This window comes from Mixophyes fleayi, chromosome 4 (genome assembly GCF_038048845.1).
Source record: "Mixophyes fleayi isolate aMixFle1 chromosome 4, aMixFle1.hap1, whole genome shotgun sequence".
In the NCBI taxonomy this organism is placed as follows: domain Eukaryota; kingdom Metazoa; phylum Chordata; class Amphibia; order Anura; family Limnodynastidae; genus Mixophyes; species Mixophyes fleayi.
Window position 1 is genome coordinate 76,960,116 of NC_134405.1, and position 22,974 is coordinate 76,983,089.

The following is a 22,974-nucleotide window of genomic DNA, read 5'->3' on the forward strand; positions in this document are numbered from 1 at the left end:
TCCGATATATATTAAATGTATGTCTTTTTCCCACAGCTGCTGTTTGGTATGGAGGCCGAGTCTTGGGGCGTTCTATGTTCCGGCGGGTCTTATCCTTCTTGTCACTTGGATTTACCTCCTATGCGCTGGGATAAATTTGAAGCGTCAGCCTACTGAGCAAAAGGAGCTTCCTGCAGAGACTAATGATGCTCAGCAGCCACACGGTGGAATAAGTCATCTCCTGAGTGATTCCACTTCCATATCAGTCACAATTAACTCCGCAGCCCCGGCAGATGTGGACATGGTCTACTCCCTGGAGGTGCAGTTCTGGTCTCTAGTGATTGTCCATGTTTTGTATATTGTCCTCTGGATATTTGGAGCCTTTGCTGTGTCCCAAGGATGGTATTTAAATGTGATCTTCAGTTGCCTTTACGGGGTAACAGCAGTGGCCCTAGGGCTGTTCATTTTCATTCACCACTGTGTACGACGACAAGATGTTCAACGCTCTTGGTTTGCTTGTTGCCCGTCGTACACGGAGACTCTGCCAGTTCAAGCATATGTGCACACCAGTTCTCCTGTAGATGACTCGCCTCAGGTCTACATTGGGTGTAACCCTGAGGTGGAAAACTCCGTAAAGTCTTCATCATCACCAAGTAGCAGCAATAACTCAAATACTGGACCTTGCAAAATCACTAATCTGCAGGTGGCCCAGAATCAGGCAGAGAGCTGCCCACCTAAGCCACCTAGCTGTGAAGATAGTGAACCTACCAACAACAAATATGTGAGTGTCCCAAGCCGGTATATGAACAACCTGCATGGTCGTAGAAACCATAAAAGCAGAACTAAGCAGTACCGGGAAGGGAAGCACCATAGGTTAAAGGTGCTGCGTGGGCCGTCTTCTGACCTGCCATCCAGTGAAAGTGGCAGCGTCCACAACAGCCACTCTGAAAGCTATCATAGCAAGAATAGCCCTTTGAACAATGGCAGGACAGGGGTGGCAGCTAGGGAAGCGGAGGGGGCACTGACTCATTCTGATGGGAGTGACAGCAGCGGGCACCAGGCTCAGGACTTTGCCAGAGCGCAGAGGAAAAGTGCCAGTCGGGACAATCTTAAACAAGCCAACAGCATGGAGAGAGAGACCAAGCGTAGGTCCTATCCTCTTAACACGGGCAACCAGAATGGTGTGATAAAGGGTAGCAAATATGACATCAACCTTGCAACAGCAGAGAGTGCCACTGCTATGAAGACAGGCCTCTGGAAGAGCGAAACTACTGTGTAGTTTTGTGGTTACCTAAAAACGGCATGTGACTTAACCGTCATAGATCAAAATGACCAAGATAACAGCACATGCCAGGAGAAAGTGCTGTCCCCACCCAGATTTTCTTATCACAGATTGGTTGGTGGACATGGTTGGAACCCAGATAAACTCCAGGAATATATGTGCCAAAGTGTGTTATGTGTTTGTGTAATGTCAAAGAACACAACGGCTCGTGGTGATGAATACACATCTGTTTGAAGCGTAAGGATTGCAGGATCGCGCAAATGTTTTGTACCGAGGATTAGTGTTGTGAAAATTGTGTCTCTTTAGATATAAAGCCTATGCTATTCGAGAAAGGTTAAAAGTCTAAAGACGCTCCTTGGATTGAGTTGTCATGTGATTCATAACTTGGACAATACCTCCAGGCTATATAGCATGGTGTACAGAAGTCCCTGTCTCATATATAGGACATGTGAGACAAGTCTAATTCCTGTAGTATTCCCGATGACCTAAACCAAATTCCTGATGAACACTTCTAGTACCAGATATAACTCTGCTCTAAGGGCCGGCTAAAATTCACAAAGTGACCAAAAAACGTCTTTGAAGGTCTTGTTTTGTCTAATGTGACAGACACGTGCCTTTTAAGCTTCTGTTTAATCCTCATTAAGCACTTTTTAAAGGAATTTCTGTTCCAAGGCATCCTTGGGATGGTGCACTTATATATAGCACCTGCCATTATACTCCCTTATCATCGCACCTTTCACCAGCCACACAGTACAAATGTTATACATGCTGTGTTTCAGTCCTGACTGTGATCAGTGGATTCATAGTTCTGCTACGTCCTGATTCAGCCTTCTGAAGGATTCTAAAAGTACTGAACAAGTGACTAAATTAATCAGCTATAAAGACTCAAGGCAGACAATCAAAATATGGAACTTGGTATTGTCTGTTGCAATTGCCAAAAAAAAAAAAAAAAAGACTTTGTGACCCAAGTTGTGTTTAGAAAGCATTTGGGTAATTATTACTTGTTTTTTTTTTAATTTTATATAATGACAATCGCAGCAGACCATGAAAATCACTTCTGCATGTTACTTGTGTCAATAGTTATTTTTAAATGTGTTTTTATCAGAGGGAAATGTTTATTTTTCAAATACAGAATTATATTATATATTGTATAGACAGATCAGGGCCGCTTTTGAAGACCTGTGTAAATTTCGATGTCAGCATCAATCTGTATGTCAGTGCATGAAAGTACAAGCTTTAGTAACCCTTATAAGACAAGTTAGTTATACAAAGTATTTCAGTAAGAGTTGATCACAAGAAGACATTTGATCAGGTAATGTGAATAGTTGTAACATTCCTAGTAAATATAGTAGACGGGAGGAGGGGGATGGGGATGAAAGTGCCTTTTCATTTCTATATTCAAGACCAAGCTACACCAAAGATATGGACTTTTATAGGGAAATAACCTATATAGTCTAAATGTGCCAAGATGCTTTTACCTAAATGTTTTATATGTTGAGACATGAAACTCCTAAACCAGATTTGAAGCCATAGGTTATATCTAGTGTTGTAAATGTCTGTTCAATGGAAGCGAGGTGCTTGTTCTCAAAATGTATATTTTTGTATTGATAAGTTTATACTGTTGCTGGGTTCAGACAATCATAAATCTAATTCGCTAGTAGCTCAAGTTTTTCCCACTAATAGTATGGAACAGGGGACATTATATAAAAACAACTTCTCACACTTCTTGTCACATAGTACAAGAATATGAATGATTTAATGGATTGCAAATGACAAAACAGAGGCAGCAACATCAAGTTTCTCTGGGCAGCATTTGTAGCACAAAGGAACCCGTAGAAATAATATTGTATTCATTAACATCTACAAAATAAATTGCCTGTTATATATTATGTGTATGGCTTCCAATGTAAACATCAGGTAAGCAAACCCTAGAATGGACATCAGTTTGCTAAGTGATACAGGGGGCATATTTACTAAGCTGCAGGTTTGAAAAAGTGGAGATGTTGCCTATAGCAACCAATCAGATTCTAGCATGTACTAAATAACTAGAATCTGATTGGTTGCTATAGGCAACATCTCCACTTTTTCAAACTCGCAGTTTAGTAAATATACCCCACAATCTTCAAATACAGTAGTTAGGGTGCTAAATGTCAGACAATTTGGCATCTGCAATGGAAGTAGATATGTGATGTACAATCCAGCATCTTCCGGACTGTTATTATAAAGTTGTTTTTTTCCATGTACTGAATATGCCTAGTTTCTTATTGCACTTCCCAATAGACTGCCTTTGGCTGTTCTCTGCCCCACTAACAAGCCTGACTGGAAGGTGTTGCCAGGGCCATAGTAAGGAGGAATACCAGGCCTGGTACGCTGCTTCTTAGGCTCCCCTTCCCCACTAGGATACGTGAACAGCCTAGGGGGGGTTATTACTGTGTACCAATATTAAGCTATTGAACCCCTCCTTCACTTAGTAAAGGCAACAGTCTGTTACAGATGGGGTCATGGATGGACAGATCTGCCCCCCGACTCTCCTTAGCACTCCTGGGTGTTGGATGAGCTAACAGAAAATAAGTGTTAGGTATTATGAGGTGCTAGTAATTTAGACAACAGACAAATACTGGATTCAGTTTGTAATAATGCATTCACTCCATTATTATGCCATGTATTTCCATTTGTTCAAGACAGTGAGATGACCAGTATCTCCCAAAACATTTTCTTTTATTGTAACATTGAAGAACACACATGACTACCTGTATTAAACTATTCAGTGTGCAGCGATTTAAAACTTTATGCTTATTTGCACTTGTGTAACATACTTATCATGTTTTGCTCTCCACGCAGTATGTCCAATGTGTAGCTAAAAACTTGCAATAGAGCCCACCTGTACCTGCACCTAACGTTTACTGTGCACCAGGAATAAATCCATTGAATGTCAACCTTATTTCTGGTAGGGTTTCCAGACCCAAACGTTATGTATATATAGTTTATTCTGGCAACAGGCTGTGCAGTGGATAGTTGAATAGAGGCAGTCTTGTGTTGTATATGACTATGTTACAAGTGTTAATTGTGATGTTTGCCAGTTTTAGAGTCCTTAAAATACACTGTGCACTGTTACTGCTTGATTTCTATAGTTTCAGGCCTAGAGAGGAGGGAGAGAACAAAAACTCAGATGACAGGGGCAGGCTAACTGGGAGCTCATCAGCTGGTAAACTACATCTCCAAAATGCTGTGCCAGTACTCTGACAAGTGAGGCTTGCCACTCACTCTATAATCCAGCCAATTCAGACCGATAGTCAAATCTGCAAGCAATGTGGTCACTTGTGGGTGGTCATCATAGATTCTGCCACAGGGTGGCAACATTGCGCAACTGGCCCCCTTGAGCTTTGTTTTCTGGTGAGCTGAGGATCTTCCAAATGTTATTAGATGACTTGAATTATTATAGATCAATTCCAATGTGACTCAGTCAGATTTTGAACTGTAATAATTGTCCTTCACACAATGGGAAAAAATTAAGATAATCCACCAGCACAAACTAAATTGGTCAGCCAAATCTGTATGTGTGGCCAGCTTGAGGTTACAAATAACAAAAGCCCAATCTCTAAGCACAATGTTAGAAGTATTTATATAACCATCATTCAGCCTGATGCATGAATTACAGGTAGTCATCCTACAGTATTACTATGTATGTCTCACTCATCTACTATATTGCTTTTTGATTTTTTTCCCCTAGTGTACCAAAGAAATTATGTCCAAAGTATGTTCTTGTTGTATTTTGTAAATTCAGCACCTCATTTTAAAATATATATTAAAGATGATAAAATCCAATAATGTATGTCTTCTATAAACATGGGATTTGGCAATTCTCTGTACTTCAGCTTATGCGTATGGATTCAGAGTGACATGTCCGTCACTTGAAGTGGATAGTACTGCTCATGTACTGAAGAACACATTGCCACTGGATTTCAGAGTGGAGTAAATCAGTTTAATGGAGTCTTGTCTAATTGACCTTTACACATTTGCACCATGTTAATGTTTTGTATGTAAACAAAGAACTATCACATCTATTTTGCAATAAATGTAATTGCCTCTGTCTTAAAGAATTTATTTTGGATTTGTTTAAATGCCATGTAAAATGCAACCAGGGAAAGGGTTTGTTTGGACTACCAAATGTAGACTCTCCCATAAAGCTACACTATCACTTCCACAAAGGCTGCTACATGCAGGAGTTTTTCCTGGGACCCTGCCGGTTCTCTAATATAGAACCTCCAAATAAATCTAGGTCACCAACTGAAAACGGCGAGAGGGGTGCGAGAGCTTGAGGACCAAGCACAAGCCGCAGTCTCTAGCTAGCAGCTTGTGATTGGTCCATCGGCTCCCATCCCCCACAGTTTTCGTCCAGGGCTGTAAAACGTCTGAGGGCGGGGTAAGAGCTGCTCTACCACCTTTATTACATAATAGGGCGATTATTATATATAAATCTACCTTCCATAAAACAAAGCTGTCCAACTAATGGTCCGTGAGCCAAATGCACATAAAAACAAATGCACTCCAGAAGACTTTTCTGATTACTTCCATAATATAGGCCCATTACTTTGTTCAGGTGCTAGAGATGACCTTAAAGGTGACCTTTCAGCTTTACAACATCTATACTAAAGAGTCCACACATATATTATCTTTAAAAACAATCTATTGTATTAACTGGGTGATCCAATAAAACCGCATCCATATGCTACATAGTGTAAAATACCACTTCCATGTTCCAGCATGGACTCAGTGACGCAGCACCTCTTCCTGGGCCTTCTGAAACTGCTGTATCTCAAGTGGTGTCCTCAAGTACTGCTCTATCTCACTGTCTGAGATGTCCTCATCTCCAGTAACGTCCTTCTGATTGGTGGGGAATGCATTAGTGTAGTTTCTTTTCCTGGGATTGGTCAGGCACGGGGGAAGGAAGGGTGTATTCGGACATGGTTGGTCAGGGGAGGCAAGGTCATTTACCTCTGTGGAGGACACCTCTGCATCTGCCAGACACTTTCTGAGAAGATACGCCCGATGCTTTAAGATGTCACCCAAGTGCTGTACCACATTTTTTTTATTTGGAGACAGTCGCTTCAGCCAGGGCAGCTGAGGAGCCAGTTTAAGAAAGATCTCTAGAAGTTCCTTCAGTCTTTTAGCTGCTACCAGGGGCAAGTCTGTTTCCGATAATTTGCAAAACCGAGTGAAAGTGCATGAGAGCCTTTGGGCAGGTTTGAGGGACTGCCATGAAAGATAGGTAGCTGCTGTGATTATGGGAATAGGGTGACGGCCAGTGACAAGCCATGTCTCGCTGGCTAACTCCACTATCTGCAAAGTCCGCTCTAATACTTTGTCCAGATCCTCTGCATACTCATGCGGGGCAGGTGGAGAATCCTGTAACAGCCTGAAACTGCAAACAAATGTTAGTTATAGGCTTACATGAAAATAGTACCTGTTCTATACTAAGGTTAAGAGTATTTAAGTTTAGCATTTGCTAAAATGTGAACAGGGAGGAAATCGTGTCATAGGGAACAATGTTCACTGTGGCTGCTCTACTTTGCGTCTGGTTTCATTGTGGTTTACATACAATGGATGCAAATATATATAAATGTACAATCACAGCAAAAACACCTCTAATTACATCTGGCAAAATAGTCTCTCCACTTTAAACAGAATGGAAACCACATGTGCTAAGCAACTAAATAAAGATTCTATAGAATACAATACTTTTGTTTAAGGACTATAGGATATTCTAAAGAAAAATCGTATTGGACTATAGGATATTCTAAAGAAAAATCGTATTGCAATTCTACTGATCACAAGTCTGCTACCAAGACAATTATTTAGGGATCAGGCTGCTCTGGGTCATTGCTCTTTCATATGCCCTAAACAAAAGTGATTACGTTTCTCACATGCTCACACTGCAATGCAGGAAACCCTCTGTTTTGGTTTTGAAGGATGATATCTGCCAGATGATTAAACAGGGATGGTCAGAGAAAAGTCATGTTAAATTCTTCTTCTTTAATATTACAAACAATTTCTTAGTTCAGGTCAATGAATGGAGCCCCAGTCCACACATCAAATATATATAAAAAGAGCTTTTGATGCACTTTTTATATGGAACCTCGTTTAATTGAACGGCATCCTACTAAACCCATCAAGAGCTGCACATCAAGTGTGCAGAGTCCCCCAAATTGTGTTTTTTTTATCTACTGAGCAGGACTATATGCATTGAACTGAATGGGGTGCAGCAAGTGCTATTCTCCCTCTGTACTCCTCTACATGTGTAACCTGCCCTTTATATGGAACAAAGTTCATACATCCAATCTGGTAGGACTTAGCTGAAGACTGAATCGCATTATAGGTCAATGTAACACAGGAATAGATATAGAAGAACTGTGCCAGGATAGAAGCATTTGGCTGGGGTAGCTATCACAGACCCAACACTTCTGGCCAAGCCGCTTAGTCCTGAGAGGAGTGGTAGTGAGGTACAAGCTGAAGTCAAGGGATTGGAGAAAGGAGAATAGTGATGGGACGAAGCCGAGCTTGAAGGATTGGAGAAGGAAGCAAAAGTCTTCAAAGGTGAGAAATCCAAAACAAAAATTTGCTCCTGCGAAGGTTTGGTAAAACTGAGGGACATAGAAAGGCGAGATAAATGTTGTGATTGACTTGACCTTTTCACTTGCAGAGTAAGGAGAGCTGTGCAGTAGTCCAGGTGAGGTGACCAGCTAGATTGCTGTTCTTAGCAGAGTGCCGATTACAGGAATTGAGAGATGGTGTCTGTAGCGGTCAACTGGAGCTAGTCATGCGCTGTTTGGCAGAACTTTTGACGGAAATACCCCACACCGCTCTTCTCTCACAAATCGGATGCCAATCGGGTGCTACTGCACCAACCCCATGAACTTTCCATTTGCATGAAGGGGCATTAACATCTGCACAGCCTGTTTGAAAACGTAAGAGGCATAGGGGAGAGGATAACGGCAGTCCACTGTAGCCGCTGGCGAATCCGGCAAACAGCTCAACTCTGGTTAGAAGGGCTTTGTTTTTTAACTCAATTCCTTGAACTCAACCCAAAACTGTTTGTATTTAGTTTTTATGTTGAGTCATCCTCTTAAAGTAATTTCCTCTACACATGTGCTATTACACAAATCATTTCTAACTGTACCTGAATGTTAAAAACAGAGCGTCTTCTCAGGATGGGTATATAGTATGGAGACATACATACACACTGGCTCTAGTGCCGCATCAGTGGGTATGAATTTCACACGATAGTTTTTCTTGATGCAGAATTCAAACCTGGATTTGCTTGGTAACGTGGCGGTGGAAGCCGCAACATATGTGCAGTGGTCTTTAAAGACTTTCTGCCTAAAACACCTGAATGCGTGCGATACATGCAGCCTTGCAATGTAACATATGGGGGAAGAAATCACTATCCTTGAGAATCACATACTGTTTTCAAGAAGAAATACAGTAAAATATCTGTTTCATTCGTATGTCATTCTCATTATATTATGAAGAGCATTACACTAGGACAGTGACGGGCAACCTACTTCGAGTCGCCCTCTGACCTTCAAAAGGTTACCCTTAATTTCTGTAAGAAGTTAACAATATATTTAATCAAAGAAAGAGACACCTATGTGCAATAACACATCAGCAGGAATTGTAAACAAGTGTTACTACTATAACAGACCTGACAATAAAGCAGGAAGGAGCTGGGGGCCACAGGGGCAGGCTCAGAGAGCCGGCTGTTGTTCAGCACTGCTCTAGGGTGTCATCATATTGCATTTGATCTGAAGTTAGAGATGTCCTGACTTGTTACCTGTGCGTGAGCTGGGACTATACAGTGTTGATGCTTTCAGCAGTACTCATTCAGTTCAACACACGGAGCCCCACTTGCAGGGGCGGGCTGGCAACATGCAGCCCGGTGGGGCGCACAGGCATCATTGATGACGCGGCCGCATCGCGGGTCATGTGATGCGGCCGCCCTAACAGGGGTTAGACTGAGCAGCCCGGGGGGGCTAATGCCCCCGGCCCAGCCCGCCCCTGCCCACTTGACATCAAAAACATGAAAAGTGCATCAAAAGCGCTCTTCATATAAATTTATCAGGACTCAATTCAACAGAATGGATCCCTGGTGAACACGCTAACAGCATGTCAAATGCACACATACACTTCAATTAAACTTTCCATTTCCATCTGTAAGGCAAAATATTAGGCAGTGAATGGAGTCCTGAATTGCATTTTAGGAGAAGGTAAGACAGGAATACAGTCATGAGACTACTAAGTACTGTCTGCATTACGTGCTCCTCTGCGTGTCTACACCGCCTGTCCTAGTAAGATTACCTCTTGCAGTGAGTCTTGACCATGTCCTGTAGGCTCAGAGATGGTACATCCAGCTTCAGTGTTTGTACTAGTTCCAGATAGATGCTGGAGAAGAGTTCTTGTTTGGAGTACAGCATGGAGGCGATAGTGGCCATAGTGAGAGGCCAGCGATGCTGTCTGCATGTGATGTACACACAGCAGCCCATGACGGCCTCCTTCTTCTCCAGGCTGACAGAGTGGTACACTGGATGGTCGAAAGCCCTTTCGTAGTAGGACACTGCAGTGTCTGCAAAGCTGTCCGGAAATCTCAAAACTCTGCAAAGGTTCCTGACACGTATGATACCTGCGGACAGAAGACAGAACCTATGACCCTGGTGTAGAATGTGTTACTACCATAGAATACATAGTGACTGATTACTAATGTGTTCACTAAATGTCTACTTAACGCAGATGTCCACCTAAACTCTTAAATAGTGCATTTACTCTAATAAGCATTTTGTACATATACTTACCCTGCTGATTACCCTGTTCCTTTTTCTCAGAATAGGTCCCCTCACTGTTATGGTGTTCTGCCCTGGTAATATTATCCCGGGATGCCAGGTGCCACCATGATCAGCGAGCCAAGTAGTTGTATAAGGTTCTCCTCCCCACTATATCATACCACTTTGTCACACGGATTGTCAGTCCTTTTACCTGTAATGTATGAGTATCTGTTATATCACCGGGACTGTCAATCCAAATGACGCAAAAATATGAAACTGTAGAGTGGAGTTGTACGTTACTCAAACAACCAGGTTCACTGAATATGGTAATTCCTGGCGACCAGAGAAGCCATAACCACAGCAGATGTGCTATGTGTGACCAAATTTATATATTCATTTTACATTTTGTGTTTCCCCCCCTAACTTTAAAGGCGTATTCACTCACGCTATTAACTCCAAACTATGCGACATTCTGAATCCACTGTTAATAATTAAAACATAAGAAAACAATTTTATAGCCAGAATACAGGAGAAGCGGTTACAGATAGGGCTGTCTAGCTGCATGCACCTGGATTAAATAAAGCACTTCAAGACATGTCTGTTTTATCCGAGAACCGATATAGACACGCCCTTATTTTTTCAATGGGATCTCAAAAAATAGTTTCTTGGACACGATTAGACTATATTGATGTATTTTGCAGTCACTTAATGTTTTGTGTTCCATTATGGAACACTTTCAAAATGAAACATTTGCGTTTAAGGGGCGGGGCCTCTATACTTGGCTACCATGATTGACAGGTGAGGACATAATCTATGGTCTTGGGGCTATTTAGTGCACAAGAAGCCTGAGCTACACAGAAGTTCTAGAGCAGTCTTGGCTAACATGTGACACTCCAGGTGTTGTGAAACTACAAGTCCCAGCATGCTTTGCTAATATACAGCAGCTTATTGCTGGAAGGGTATGCTGGAACTTGTAGTTTCACAACACCTGGAGTGTCACAGTTTAGCCAACCCTGTTTTAGGGCTTAGGTAGAAGTTTAGTTGTTGCTTGCCAGTCAACAATCCCAATTGTTATATCGATTACAGCACAGTACATTACATAGAGACATAAGGTAAACTATACGAACACCTCACTAATTGTAAACTCAACTCTCCCAGATTCACACTCTCCATGCAGAACTCCCTGTACATGACAAGATGAAAGCTGTGCTGGGTGAAATAGTTGCTGACAGCAGGCTTCCATCCACCGGTTTGCTCACCTATAGCTTACATGAAAGCACTTTCACCCAAAATGATGTGAAAAGATTACAGACTCCCTTTAAACCTACATAAAATGATCACTCCATGACATGTTTTTATAAAGGTGTACCGTACATGCTTACCTTGGAGTTTAGCCCTGGTAATTGTATCATTCTGTCCAGTGCTCTCTGAAAATCTTACCGCTGTGTGCAAAACAGATACAGAAAATTACAAATCCATCTTGTGTTTATACCTGAGTAACGAGTGCTGGGCTACTCATTTCTATACATGCTCAGTACAGAGCTTATACTGGTTTTGATTAAAAGCCAAATCAATTTGAACATTCAAAAGAAAACAGAAAATTACTCTTCAGGTACTTTTACAAATAACATTTAGTTTTAACTGTGAAAGGTTATAGTGACACCATTTATTAACAAACAATATAAGAGTGTGCCTGTAATTTAGATCAGCTTATCGGGATCCGAAATCTTTTCATTGCTTCTTATTGTAACCAGTCTACTTAAGTATTTTACAATGTATATACACATTATATATCTATATCTCTCTCTAGGAGCAGACGGACATTTGCAAGCCAGAGGAAAATGTATATTCTAACATATAGTGTACAATAAATTAACTGTTGCACATTATTTTAGTTTATTCAAAACAAAACACAAGGGGGGGTGGTAGCCCTCCTGATAATGGGCTTAGACAGAGAAAGACCTGAGATGCCCCCAGATTGTTTGAAAGTGCCCATGGAACCCACCATACAACAGTAGCACACAGGACTTTTACATGCATACTGCAAATGCCTTTACTCGCCCCAGCATTCTGGCTCAAGGTCAGGGAACATGGGGTCTGTCTCCTTTCGGAGAGGGCCTTAAGACTGCATCCTTGTCACACTATATTTTGCACAAGGTGTTTGATTACATGATACAATAGCTTTCCAAAGAAAAAAACAGTGTGCGGCAAAATGGAAAATAATTTTGATCACTCTTTTTTATTATTGAAAAGCCAGGATCGGTGCTTTCATGCTCAAATGCAAAACATATATTGGTTCAAAAGCCAAAAATTGCACAAGGGTGTGGATCTTCAGGCCCTTCTCCAAAGAGAAAGGGACCCTCTACCCCCAACCCCCCGGAACCAAATGGCCTCACAGAGGGCTTCACCCAGGGCTCGACAACCCGTTCATCTCTCGGAAGGAAGGACATCGGAGGGATTCAGGGGGATAGGAGCCTCACACTAACCCCCCCTTAGATCTTCAGGGACACAGAGTCCATAAAGACCTACCGCACCCCCCTAAAAATCTGTGAAGCGAAAAACATAAAAGTGAAAGTGACAAACAGAAAGTGAAATAAATGAGTTCTGCGTGGTCACCGTCCCAGCCTAATGGCCAGGCTAGTAAAAATAATTTTACGTCCAGCCAAAAGACCAGGGAAAAGTAAGGCCTTAAAATCACATGTCAAGTATAGCATAGTGATTTATGGCACCCCTGTGTCGCCAGAGGCACGTCTAGTCGCAGACCTTCCAACACCACTTCTCGGCCCCTCGGCCAGAGTGCAAAGTGCAGCACATCCTTACAAGAACAGACACTACATTTGATCTAAGCGCCAAAAGCCCGAGAAGCAATATTTTTGATCACTCAGAAGTGAGTATCTGTATATAGATCACATTTTTTATTTTTACTACGTAATTTTAAGTACTTTTATGGGTGCAATACATCACAATCGTGTTGTTACTTGCAGACAAGAGTATGTGCCAGGGAAAAGTGATTGTACTTCCTAATTTATGTGGATGAGCAGCACATCAGCAAACGTCCTATTTATCTGCCTAGTGCATAAGTCTTAAATTGTTTTTTTATCTGTACACAAATCATATCCTTTCCCATATACTGTTGGAATGGTGCAAAAGGCCTTATTGAATCTTTTTACATCATAGACTACACTACCTTTAAGGACATGTAAAAATCACATTGCTATGTAATGGGGAGGGCGGTAAGTGGCTCTTAAGTAAAAAATTTTACTAAGGTAGTAGTGCAGATTTAAGGCCATTTAAATATCCAATCTCCACCCTTTGAAGATCATTTAAAATGTATCATACAGCAACACAAGATCTTCTTTTCTTGCAAGTGCACACTGCATGACCGTACAGATCTGATACTTTTCGTATCCTTCCGTTTAACGTCACTGTATGTTATTTATTTGAATTATGATCCCCTTAGTCTACCGCACTGCATAATATGCCACTTTACATATAATGGACAAAGAGGCAAAACTGGATTGCCTGTAAACAAAACGTTGCCATACGCATATATCAAAAGCTGCTTGTTGACAAAATCAAACATGCCAAAGATATGCTGGGAGCAGGGAGGCAAAGTTAGATATCCTTTTTGCTAATCCTATTTAGATAGGATTAGCAAAAAAATCCAAATAACATTTATTTCAAAATATGATTTCCACCATCAGTTCACATCGACTTGTACATACTGCCACTTTAGCTATAAACATTCCTTAATCTCCCCCTTTTTTTTTTTTTTTTTTTTTTTTTGTTATTTTTAGCCACCAATAAGATTTTCATTGGCCAAAGATGCGAGCACCACATCCCAGAGCAACGAACTGAATCTCTGGAAGATGATATGGTGACATGACTGAAAAGCACAGGAGTCACCAAGAGTAGGCCATACATTTAGTAAGTTGCAGGAGGACATATACAGGGCAATAGGTGGAAGCTGTATTACAGGAGCCCCTTCCTGATCTATATATAACCCCCCAGCTAGCCATGATCAGGGTGCAGTGAGCCCACCTTGCAGGAAGCCCTCCTCTGCCTGGGTGGTAGTGAGCACTCCCTCTGTCAGGACGTATCCACAGTCTGCACATACTAACTGCTCCTGAGAGTAGTGAGCGTCCTCCACAATGTCACAGGAGCCGCAGTCAGGGCACCGCTTAGTGCCGGCCATCCTACAGCCCGGGGACACCGTGCACTCCTAGAGAAGATGAGAAGGTCGGTACCGGGACCACCAGACCGACCAATCACCAAGGTAACGCCATCGGTCCCTGCTATTAACACTTCCGCCAGAGAGGAAGTCTATCAATAAATTGTCTTCGCTCCCAGGCGCCATTTTGCCGAGTATAATCGCGTATGCCTTAGCAAAATTGGTCTTCGGAAAAATGGTCACCGAACGTCTACTGAGTCTATGAATTCGAAGACCATTTTTTTTTTTTTAGAATCCTGTGTTTCACATAACACAAAGTCACATCCCCTATCTTTCTCTACCTTCTTAAGTTTTGTATTGTGCACCAGAAAGACGTTTTTGTAATAACACAGAGTGCAGGGAGCTCTTTTTAGCTGTTGTGGTCAATCAGGGTTAAAGTGCTACAAAAGTTGCAGAGCTACAGTTTGGCTAAGTTGATACTTAAGCGGTATTTTAATAGTGAAAAAATGTATTGGCTGGAAACAATGATGCTTTAAGTCCATCTCGTGGCTAAAAGTAAATTATCAGACACTAGGTGGCGCTGCTGTTGAACATTTGTTGCTGCAAGTTTTTATTCCTGAAAATGTCCCTAGTTTTTAAGAAGGGTTCACACAGCTTCAGACAACTTTAATATATTGATTTGTACATCATACTTACTATCATTGTTTATTTGTAAGGCTTCACAAGAGAGGTGCATACTTTAGACGGGGTAGGAAGGGCTCTGCTCAGGAGAACTTACATTGTAGAGGGAGAGGACGCGTAGATAATAGGAGCTAGTGGGTCTCAGAGTAGAGTTTAGACTATACCTGGTAGTAAGTAGGATCAGGCGATGATAGGCTTTGAGAGAGTGCCTGAAAGGTTGGGGGAGAGTTTGCTCAGGTGTGATAAGGAGTTTCAAAAGTGGGGAGCAGCATGGAACAAATCTTGGAAGCTGGAGTAAGGTGGCTATCAGGAGGCAAGGTGCAGGTTGGAGGCAGATCTGAGAGTTTGTAATGTATGAATGGCAGGTGATGGGGAATATATTGATTTATACATCTGTTCTTGAAACTTGTATTAAATACAATGCTTTATATCTGCTTTATGCATTTTTCTTTTTATCATCTAGACAAGATTCATTTTTTTTCCCCTTGGATATCACACAGCTCTGATCTGCTTTATGCCATGGATACAATTGTATCATCAGAATAGTTAAAAGTTCTGTTCAAGAACAAGACACAAAAAAAAAAACCCTGTGCCTGGTTGATATAAAAGCTTTGGTCAGTAAAAAGACATTGCACGTCTCAGGGTGTTCTTGGGGCAGCAGAGATGATGTTCTCACTTTGCCTCCCTGCTCCCAGCATATCTTTTCTCTACCCCGCAGCAGTCACTTATCTCCTCATTCAGTGTCTGCAGTCATTTTGTAAGGAGCAATGAGAAAAGGGTATGCAGTGCAGGGTGGATACATTCTCTGCCTCCCCTGTATCTCCATTGCAAGATCTTTCCTCAGGTAGCATATGGGGCAGGAACACCTCTGAGTATTTTGTCAAAGTTGCAGAAATTCATGCACAAACCAACAAATTAAATTTGTCTGAAGACGAAAAACCTCTCTAATATTATTAACTTTTTCATTGCTGTTTATTGCTGAATTTGTCTTCAATACAATTTCTTATATTGTATTTGGATAGGATACATTTTATTTTAGTAAAGTAAATATTTAAAAAGTTATAGCATTGTATTAAGATTATGTCCAGTGGTCAGGTCATGTTGGTTGGGTGTAGTGTCCTATGTCTATATACAATGTACAATGTACTAGAATTATATTATGATCATTTTCAATGGTCAGGTCATGGTGGTTGGGTGTAGTGTCCTATGTCTGTACAGAGTGTAACAGAATTCTGTAATGATCATGTGTAGTGTTCGAGGTCTATATAGGAATTGTAATGGAATGATATTATGCTCATGTGCAAAAGTCATGTTAGGAAGGTGTAGTTTTCTGTCTGCAGCTGTCACTGTAAAATATCTGTGTAAATTGTTTTCTAACCTTGGAAGGTATGAGAGACATGCAAATTGCACTTGACCTTTGTCCATGCGACTAACTGTGCAAATTAAACCACTTCATTATCAGATATGAAAGCTGTACCTTAAAGAAGAAGTCCTGCTATGACATAATTGACAGTACCGAGGTTCTGCAGCAAAGGGGTGTAGATTAGTGAATTAGGGGCTAAAGTGGGTAACTAAAGGGCTTCATAGATTAGATTGTTGCATAAAGCGTCCTGAATTTCCAGTTTGGAGTGTTGGGACGTATGGCTCCCAACATTCCCTGCCTGGGTAGTGTACCTCCACCGGAGCCACGGCAGATGCCTGGAGGATTGAAGGTGCAAAGGTAAATTCCTAATGTTTCAGAGGGAGGTGAACATGTAAGAACAGCCCCTGTTCAGATGCCCACCTTGTCTGTCAAACCAGGAAGCGTAATGTTTCTATGTAAGAATGTAAATGTTGTAGGGCTTACTAGGTCTTTTGCAGACTTTCATGGTTATGGTGAGTATATAGGTGGAGATTTTACCATTATCTCGGATAAGATATCTGACATTTTTTGGACTTGAAAAACAGAATTCAGGACTCTGTCCTATAGGATAATACCATTAATGGGTTTAATATATTTATAACTTATGGATCCAAAAAGGTCACTTTTCCAATGAATAAAGATCTCCATCCAGTAGTAACACAATACTATAATAATCCCCTGCAGCTGGCAGTACTGCAGGGACCACCTGACTAATAGTCAGCTCTCCCCCAGAAGCAGGAGAGATTGATATCCAAGCTTGTCAGCAATTTATATTTGATCAAAACTCTTGACACAGGTGTTCATCAAACACCTGTCTTGCTAGATGGGGGAAGGAGGGTAATTTTCAATCTGGGTGGAGTTTTAGTTTTAAACACCCTACTTGGTTCCTTTAAGATACATCCTCAGAGTGTTTCCAACATTTGTCTTGTTTTCAATGTTTATACAAGCTCCATTTCCAGTTTTGTATTTTCCACAAATGTATTCCCATAGCCGTATTATTTTCCTGGCGTTACGGTGTGAATTTTTTTCCACAGTACTTCATTATGCAGTGACTGCGTATACTGTAATATTGTGGAAACGTTCTGGTGTCTACTCTCGTGCTATGGTTCTCCCATTTGAAAGCAAAACAGCTGTTGTTGTGTTTAGTACATACAAATTACAAACTTCAATTAGATTTCATTGTACACAACTTACCCCAATGGTGTTTTAATGAGGTTTCACTTTAAAGTAGTTTCTCAAAATTAGACCCAGTTCTATTTCACCTTTCTGTTTTGTTTCTGAAAGTCATTTTGATATGATCACCCTGTTCTCCCCCCTCCCTTATAAAAAGGCATTGTGTTTTGCATTGCATAATTAACTTTCATTTTGGCAGTTAAAGAAGCATTCCCATCATCATCATCATCATCATCATTTATTTATATAGCGCCAACATATTCCGTAGCGCTTTACAATTGGGGACAAACGTAATAAACTAATAAACAAACTGGGTAAAACAGACAAAGAGGTGAGAAGGCCCTGCTCGCAAGCTTACAATCTATGGGACAATGGGAGATTGACACATGAGGTTAAGTATACATTTTGCATCTTGGCCCAGCCAGACTGCAAAGGTAAGGTGACTCATAAGCTAAATGATCCTGTCACACAACAATGTTGGTCCGGGGGTAGTTGTCTTCTGTGAAATTGTGTAACAGGCTAAAGGTAGTGAGGTTAAGATGGTGGTTGAGGAATATTATAAGCTTGTCTGAATAGGTAGGTTTTCAGAGAACGCTTGAAAGTTTGTAGAACAGAGGAGAGTCTTATTGTGCGAGGGAGAGAGTTCCATAGAGTGGGTGCAGCCCGAAAAAAGTCCTGTAACCGGGAATGGGAGGATGTAATGAGGGTGGATGAGAGACGCAGATCTTTTGCAGAACGGAGTTGCCGAGTTGGGAGATATTTTGAGACAAGAGAGGAGATGTATGTTGGTGCAGTTTGTTGATGGCCTTGTAGGTTAGTAAAAGTATTTTATATTGGATTCGGTAGAAGACAGGCAGCCAGTGTAGAGACATACAGAGTGATTCAACAGAGGAATAGCTATTTGCAAGGAAAATCAGTCTTGCCGAAGCATGCAAAATAGATTTTAGGGGTTTGAGTCTGTTTTTGGGAAGACCAGTAAGGAGGGAATTGCAATAGTCAATGCGGGAGATGATTAGTGCATGAATTAAGGTTTTAGCAGTGTCTTGTGTGAGATATGTGCGGATTCTGGAAATGTTCTTTAGATGTATGTAACATGATTTAGATATAGAGTCAATGTGGGGAACAAAGGATAGGCGTGAATCAAGGATTACACCTAGGCAGCGAGCTTGTGGGGTGGGATTTATGGTCATGTTATCAACAGAGATAGAAATGTCAAGTATGCTCTTGTTGGCGGGTGGGAATATTATTAACTCTGTTTTAGAAAGATTAAGTTTGAGTTGACGAGAGGACATCCAAGATGAAATGGCAGAAAGACAGTCAGTTACACGGGACAACACAGATGTCGAGATATCAGGAGAGGATAGATAGATTTGGGTATCATCCGCATAGAGATGATACTGAAAGCCAAAGGAACTTATTAGATTTCCAAGAGAAGCGGTATAGATAGAGAACAGCAGAGGACCTAGCACCGAGCCTTGTGGTACTCCAACTGATAGGGGAAGCGGAGCAGAGGTGGCTCCAGAGAAATTAACAGTGAAAGAGCGATTAGAGAGGTAAGATGAGAACCAGGATAGAACTGTGTCTTGAAGACCTAGGGATTGCAGCGTTTGTATGAGAAGAGAGTGGTCAACGGTGTCAAATGCAGCCGAGAGATCAAGGAGAATTAGGAGAGAGTAATGGCGTTCAGTCTTAGCAGTGATCAGATCATTAACAACCTTGGTCAGCGCAGTCTCTGTGGAGTGTTGAGAACGAAAGCCAGACTGAAGAGGATCCAACAGGTTGTTTGTGGAAAGAAAGCGTGTGAGGCGAGTGTAGGCAAGTCTCTCTAGAAGCTTGGAGGGGCAAGGGAGCTGAGAGATGGGACGGTAATTTGAGAGAGAGTTTGGGTCGGAGTTTTGTTTTTTTAGAATAGGAGTAATCACTGCATGCTTGTATAGTGATGGAAAGATGCCAGTAGAGAGTGAGAGATTACAGATTTGAGTTAGAGGTGAAATGAGCACAGAAGACAGGGATCTACCAATTTGCGAGGGAATAGGATCAAGAGGACAGGAGGTAGAGTAGGAAGATAAGAAGAGCGTAGAAATTTCCTCTTCATTTGTGGGGTCAAATGAAGAAAGGGTGTCAGAGGGTAGTGGGAAGGAAATGAGCTGATGGCTTGTTGAGGAAGAGGATACCATTTCTAGTCTGATCTTGTCAATCTTGTCCTTGAAGTAGGAAGCAAGATCCTGAGCACTGATAGTAGATTGAGGGTTCGGGGTGGGAGGATTGAGAAGATGATTAAATGTATTGAAAAGGCGTTTGGGGTTAGAAGCCTGAGCATAGATAAGAGATTGAAAGTATGTTTGTTTTGCAGTGTCCAGAGCATTTCGATAGGAGTGGTAGACAGAAGTATATGTGAAGAAGTCATTAGAGCTTCGAGATTTACGCCAGTGACGTTCTGCTTTACGGGACAGTTTTTGAAGATTTCGTGTTGCTTTGGTGTGCCATGGTTGACATCGAAGTCGACGTGTAGTATAAAGTGTCGCTGGAGCCACTTGATCAAGGGCCATTGCTAAGGTTAGGTGAAAATGAGGTACTGCCATCTCAGGGGATGAGAATGTAGAGATAGGGGAGAGAAGGTGTTGGAGAGAGGTGGAAAATTGTTGAAGATTAATAGAATTAAGATTTCTACGAGTATGAGGAGGCTTGGTTGAGTTAGACAGTAGAGAGGTTAGAGCAGTGGGGGTGAGAGTGTAGCTGATAAGGTGATGATCTGAGAGGGGGAAGGGTGTATTAATAAAATTAGAAACTGAGCATAGTCTAGAGAAAACAAGATCAAGGCAGTGGCCATCCTTATGAGTAGATGATTCAATCCACTGGGAGAGGTCAAGTGAGGATGTTATAGAGAGTAGTTTGGAAGCAGCTTTGGAAGGTGGGTTATCAATGGGGATGTTGAAGTCACCCATGATGATGGTGGGGATGTCTGAAGATAAGAAGTGAGGGAGCCATGCAGAGAAATCCTCAATAAATTGTTGGTGTGCTCCAGGGGGACGATAGATCACCGCAACACGTAGGGAGAATGGATTAAAAATGCGAATAGCATGTAATTAATTGTTTTTTTTCTACATTAATCACTATGGCAGGCTATAAAAAGGAGGTTGGCAATCCTTGGTTTGCTTCTTCAGGCTGCTATCAATGATTAATGCTGCAGTTCCCAGTGTTCTGTGACTACCATGGCAACCAGTCACATGGCAAACTGAGCAGAAGCACAGCTTTGGGACACACCTCTGACTGCACTGCAACATCCTCCCCTCACCTTAAAATGACATGCCAAGAGTCAGAGTCTGTGACTGGCAGCCATGCTGGTGTGTCTTTCTGTGGAGGTGGGTTTATTTTTTTTAAAGGCCATTGACACTACCCTCTCTTCTGTTCCACAAGTTTGGGGCCTGGGCGTCATCCTCCCGCCCCTCTTGTTCATTTCCCACATTCAGTTCCTCTTCCAATTATGCCACTCCCACTTGCAAAACATCTCTAGTATCAGGCCCTTTCTCACTCTGGACATTACCAAAACTTATCCACATATCTCACAAGACAAGACACTGCATAAACTTTAATTCATGCACTCATCTCCCACATTCCCTCCTTACTGGTCTTCCCAAAATCAGACTTAAGCCCCAACAATCTTTTCCTTGCAAATAGTTTTTCATCTGCCGAGTCACTCCGTTAAGCTGGGTACACACTGAAGAATTGTTCAGACCAACCTGCTATCTCAAACGATTATACCTACGACTGAAGGTCCGATCAGTCTGATGATTCATGCATACACACTGACACGGTTTACCTTCAGAACTGTGCTCTTCATCTGGTCCTCTAGTCCGGAGCATGACAGCACAATATTAATTCATTCACTACTGTCACACGTATTAAAACCGCCTTGTTATAGCTATCCACATGTCCCAACAAATTTCATTAGCTTCTGTGACTCAAACAAAATATTCTGTCTCAGAACAAACAAATGAATTATTTCTTCTACAGCACTCTCTACATTTATTCACTCTGACATTCATCGCTAGCATCGTCTGAAAAGAGACAGACTCTAAACTCTATGGAGATCGTCAGCATGAGTGCATACACACTACATGATCGTTAGCTGATTGATCGGAAAAAAATTGAACAGTACGACCAACCAAATGAGGCGATAATCGTCTATTTGGGCAGACTTTCGACCATCGTGTCACTACACACACTGACCCAACTTTCGAAAGAGCGGTCGTATGTCAGCTGGTTGAGCCGATTATTGGACAAAAACCCTGTAGTGTGTACCCAGCTTTAGTCTCTACATTGGTTGCCTGTTTTTCCAATATAAAATTCTTCTACCAACAGCAAAGGCCATCAACAAAATTGCATCTCCTCACTTATCTCAAAATATCTCCCAACTCGACAACTCCGTTCTGCATCTCTCTTCCACTTTTCCTCCCATTCCCGGTTACAGGACTTTTTTCGGACTGCACCCACTTTATGGATTTTCCTCTAGTCTTCATTCTCTGAAAACCCCCCTCTTCAGACAAGCTTATAATATTCCTCAACCATCCTCTTAATCTTCCTCGGTTACCCTATTACCACCCTCTACACAGCTAACACAAGACAACAACCATAGTTATGTGACTGAGCGTACAGCCCACTAAATACTTTGTAACCTTTGCATTCTAGCAGGACAAATATTCAATATGATGCAGCCCTTACCCTTGTGTATGAAACCATTGTCCCATAGATTGTAAGCTTGCGATCAGGGCCCACTTACTTCTCTGTACGTATTACCCAGTATTGTTTTATTACGGTTTGTTCCCAATTGCAAAGCGCTACGGAATCTGCTGGCGTTATATAAAATGATGATGCTATTGCAACCTCCTCTGCCGCCTCCCTCTCACTTTAATAGACCCTCAACACCACTTCTATCTTACTCTATCGTCCCTCTGCATAACCCTATCCTCTCTGATAGTCGCTACACTGGCTCCCTTATCCCCTGCAAAATCCAGTTCAAACTCCTCACCTATAATGTATCAAAACTACTCTCCCTTACATCTATCACCTCATTTCCCATCCACTCTGCCAATGACTGCTGCTTCACCTCCCCACCGATTACAGACGGTCACTCCAACCTTCAAGACTTCTCTTGTGCTGCTCCTCCTCTGTGTAACTCACTCCCACACTGGCTGTTCTGTAACAGTTATATGCTTGGACTATATACCTGCTGTTTATTCCTTGTTCTACTGGATGTTGTTTGATCTCCTACATTGTATGGCACTGCAGAGCCTTATCAATAAATAATAGTAAGATAAGAGGAATATGCACTACTATTTTCACTTCTCTATGTGAAGCTACATCGTAGGTGCCATCATAGTCTTCACTAAAAACAATAGCTGGTAAGTAATTTCTCATTCTAAACAAATGAGGACATGGAAATTCAAAGGATAAGACAAAATAGTATATA

General features: G+C 41.7%; 2 protein-coding genes across 3 annotated transcripts in view; one reads left to right on the forward strand and one right to left on the reverse strand.

The window, feature by feature from the left end:
• Positions 1–5,351, forward strand: part of ADGRA2 (adhesion G protein-coupled receptor A2) — a 128,732-nt gene extending 123,381 nt beyond the window's left edge. For both annotated transcript variants that reach the window (XM_075207482.1, XM_075207483.1), the window contains exon 19: positions 37–5,351. In XM_075207482.1, the coding sequence (XP_075063583.1) occupies positions 37–1,258 (1,222 nt within the window). In that variant the 3' untranslated portion in view covers positions 1,259–5,351. The remainder of the gene's footprint in view (positions 1–36) is intronic.
• BRF2 (BRF2 general transcription factor IIIB subunit) lies at positions 5,348–14,381 on the reverse strand. The gene is made up of 4 exons (XM_075207484.1): positions 14,119–14,381; positions 11,460–11,519; positions 9,617–9,938; positions 5,348–6,683 (listed from the first exon to the last, which is right to left on the reverse strand). Exons 1-4 carry the CDS (start codon positions 14,270–14,272, stop codon positions 6,032–6,034), a joined length of 1,188 nt encoding a protein of 395 aa, XP_075063585.1. The 5' UTR covers positions 14,273–14,381; the 3' UTR covers positions 5,348–6,031.
• Between the last annotated feature and the right edge of the window lie 8,593 nt (positions 14,382–22,974).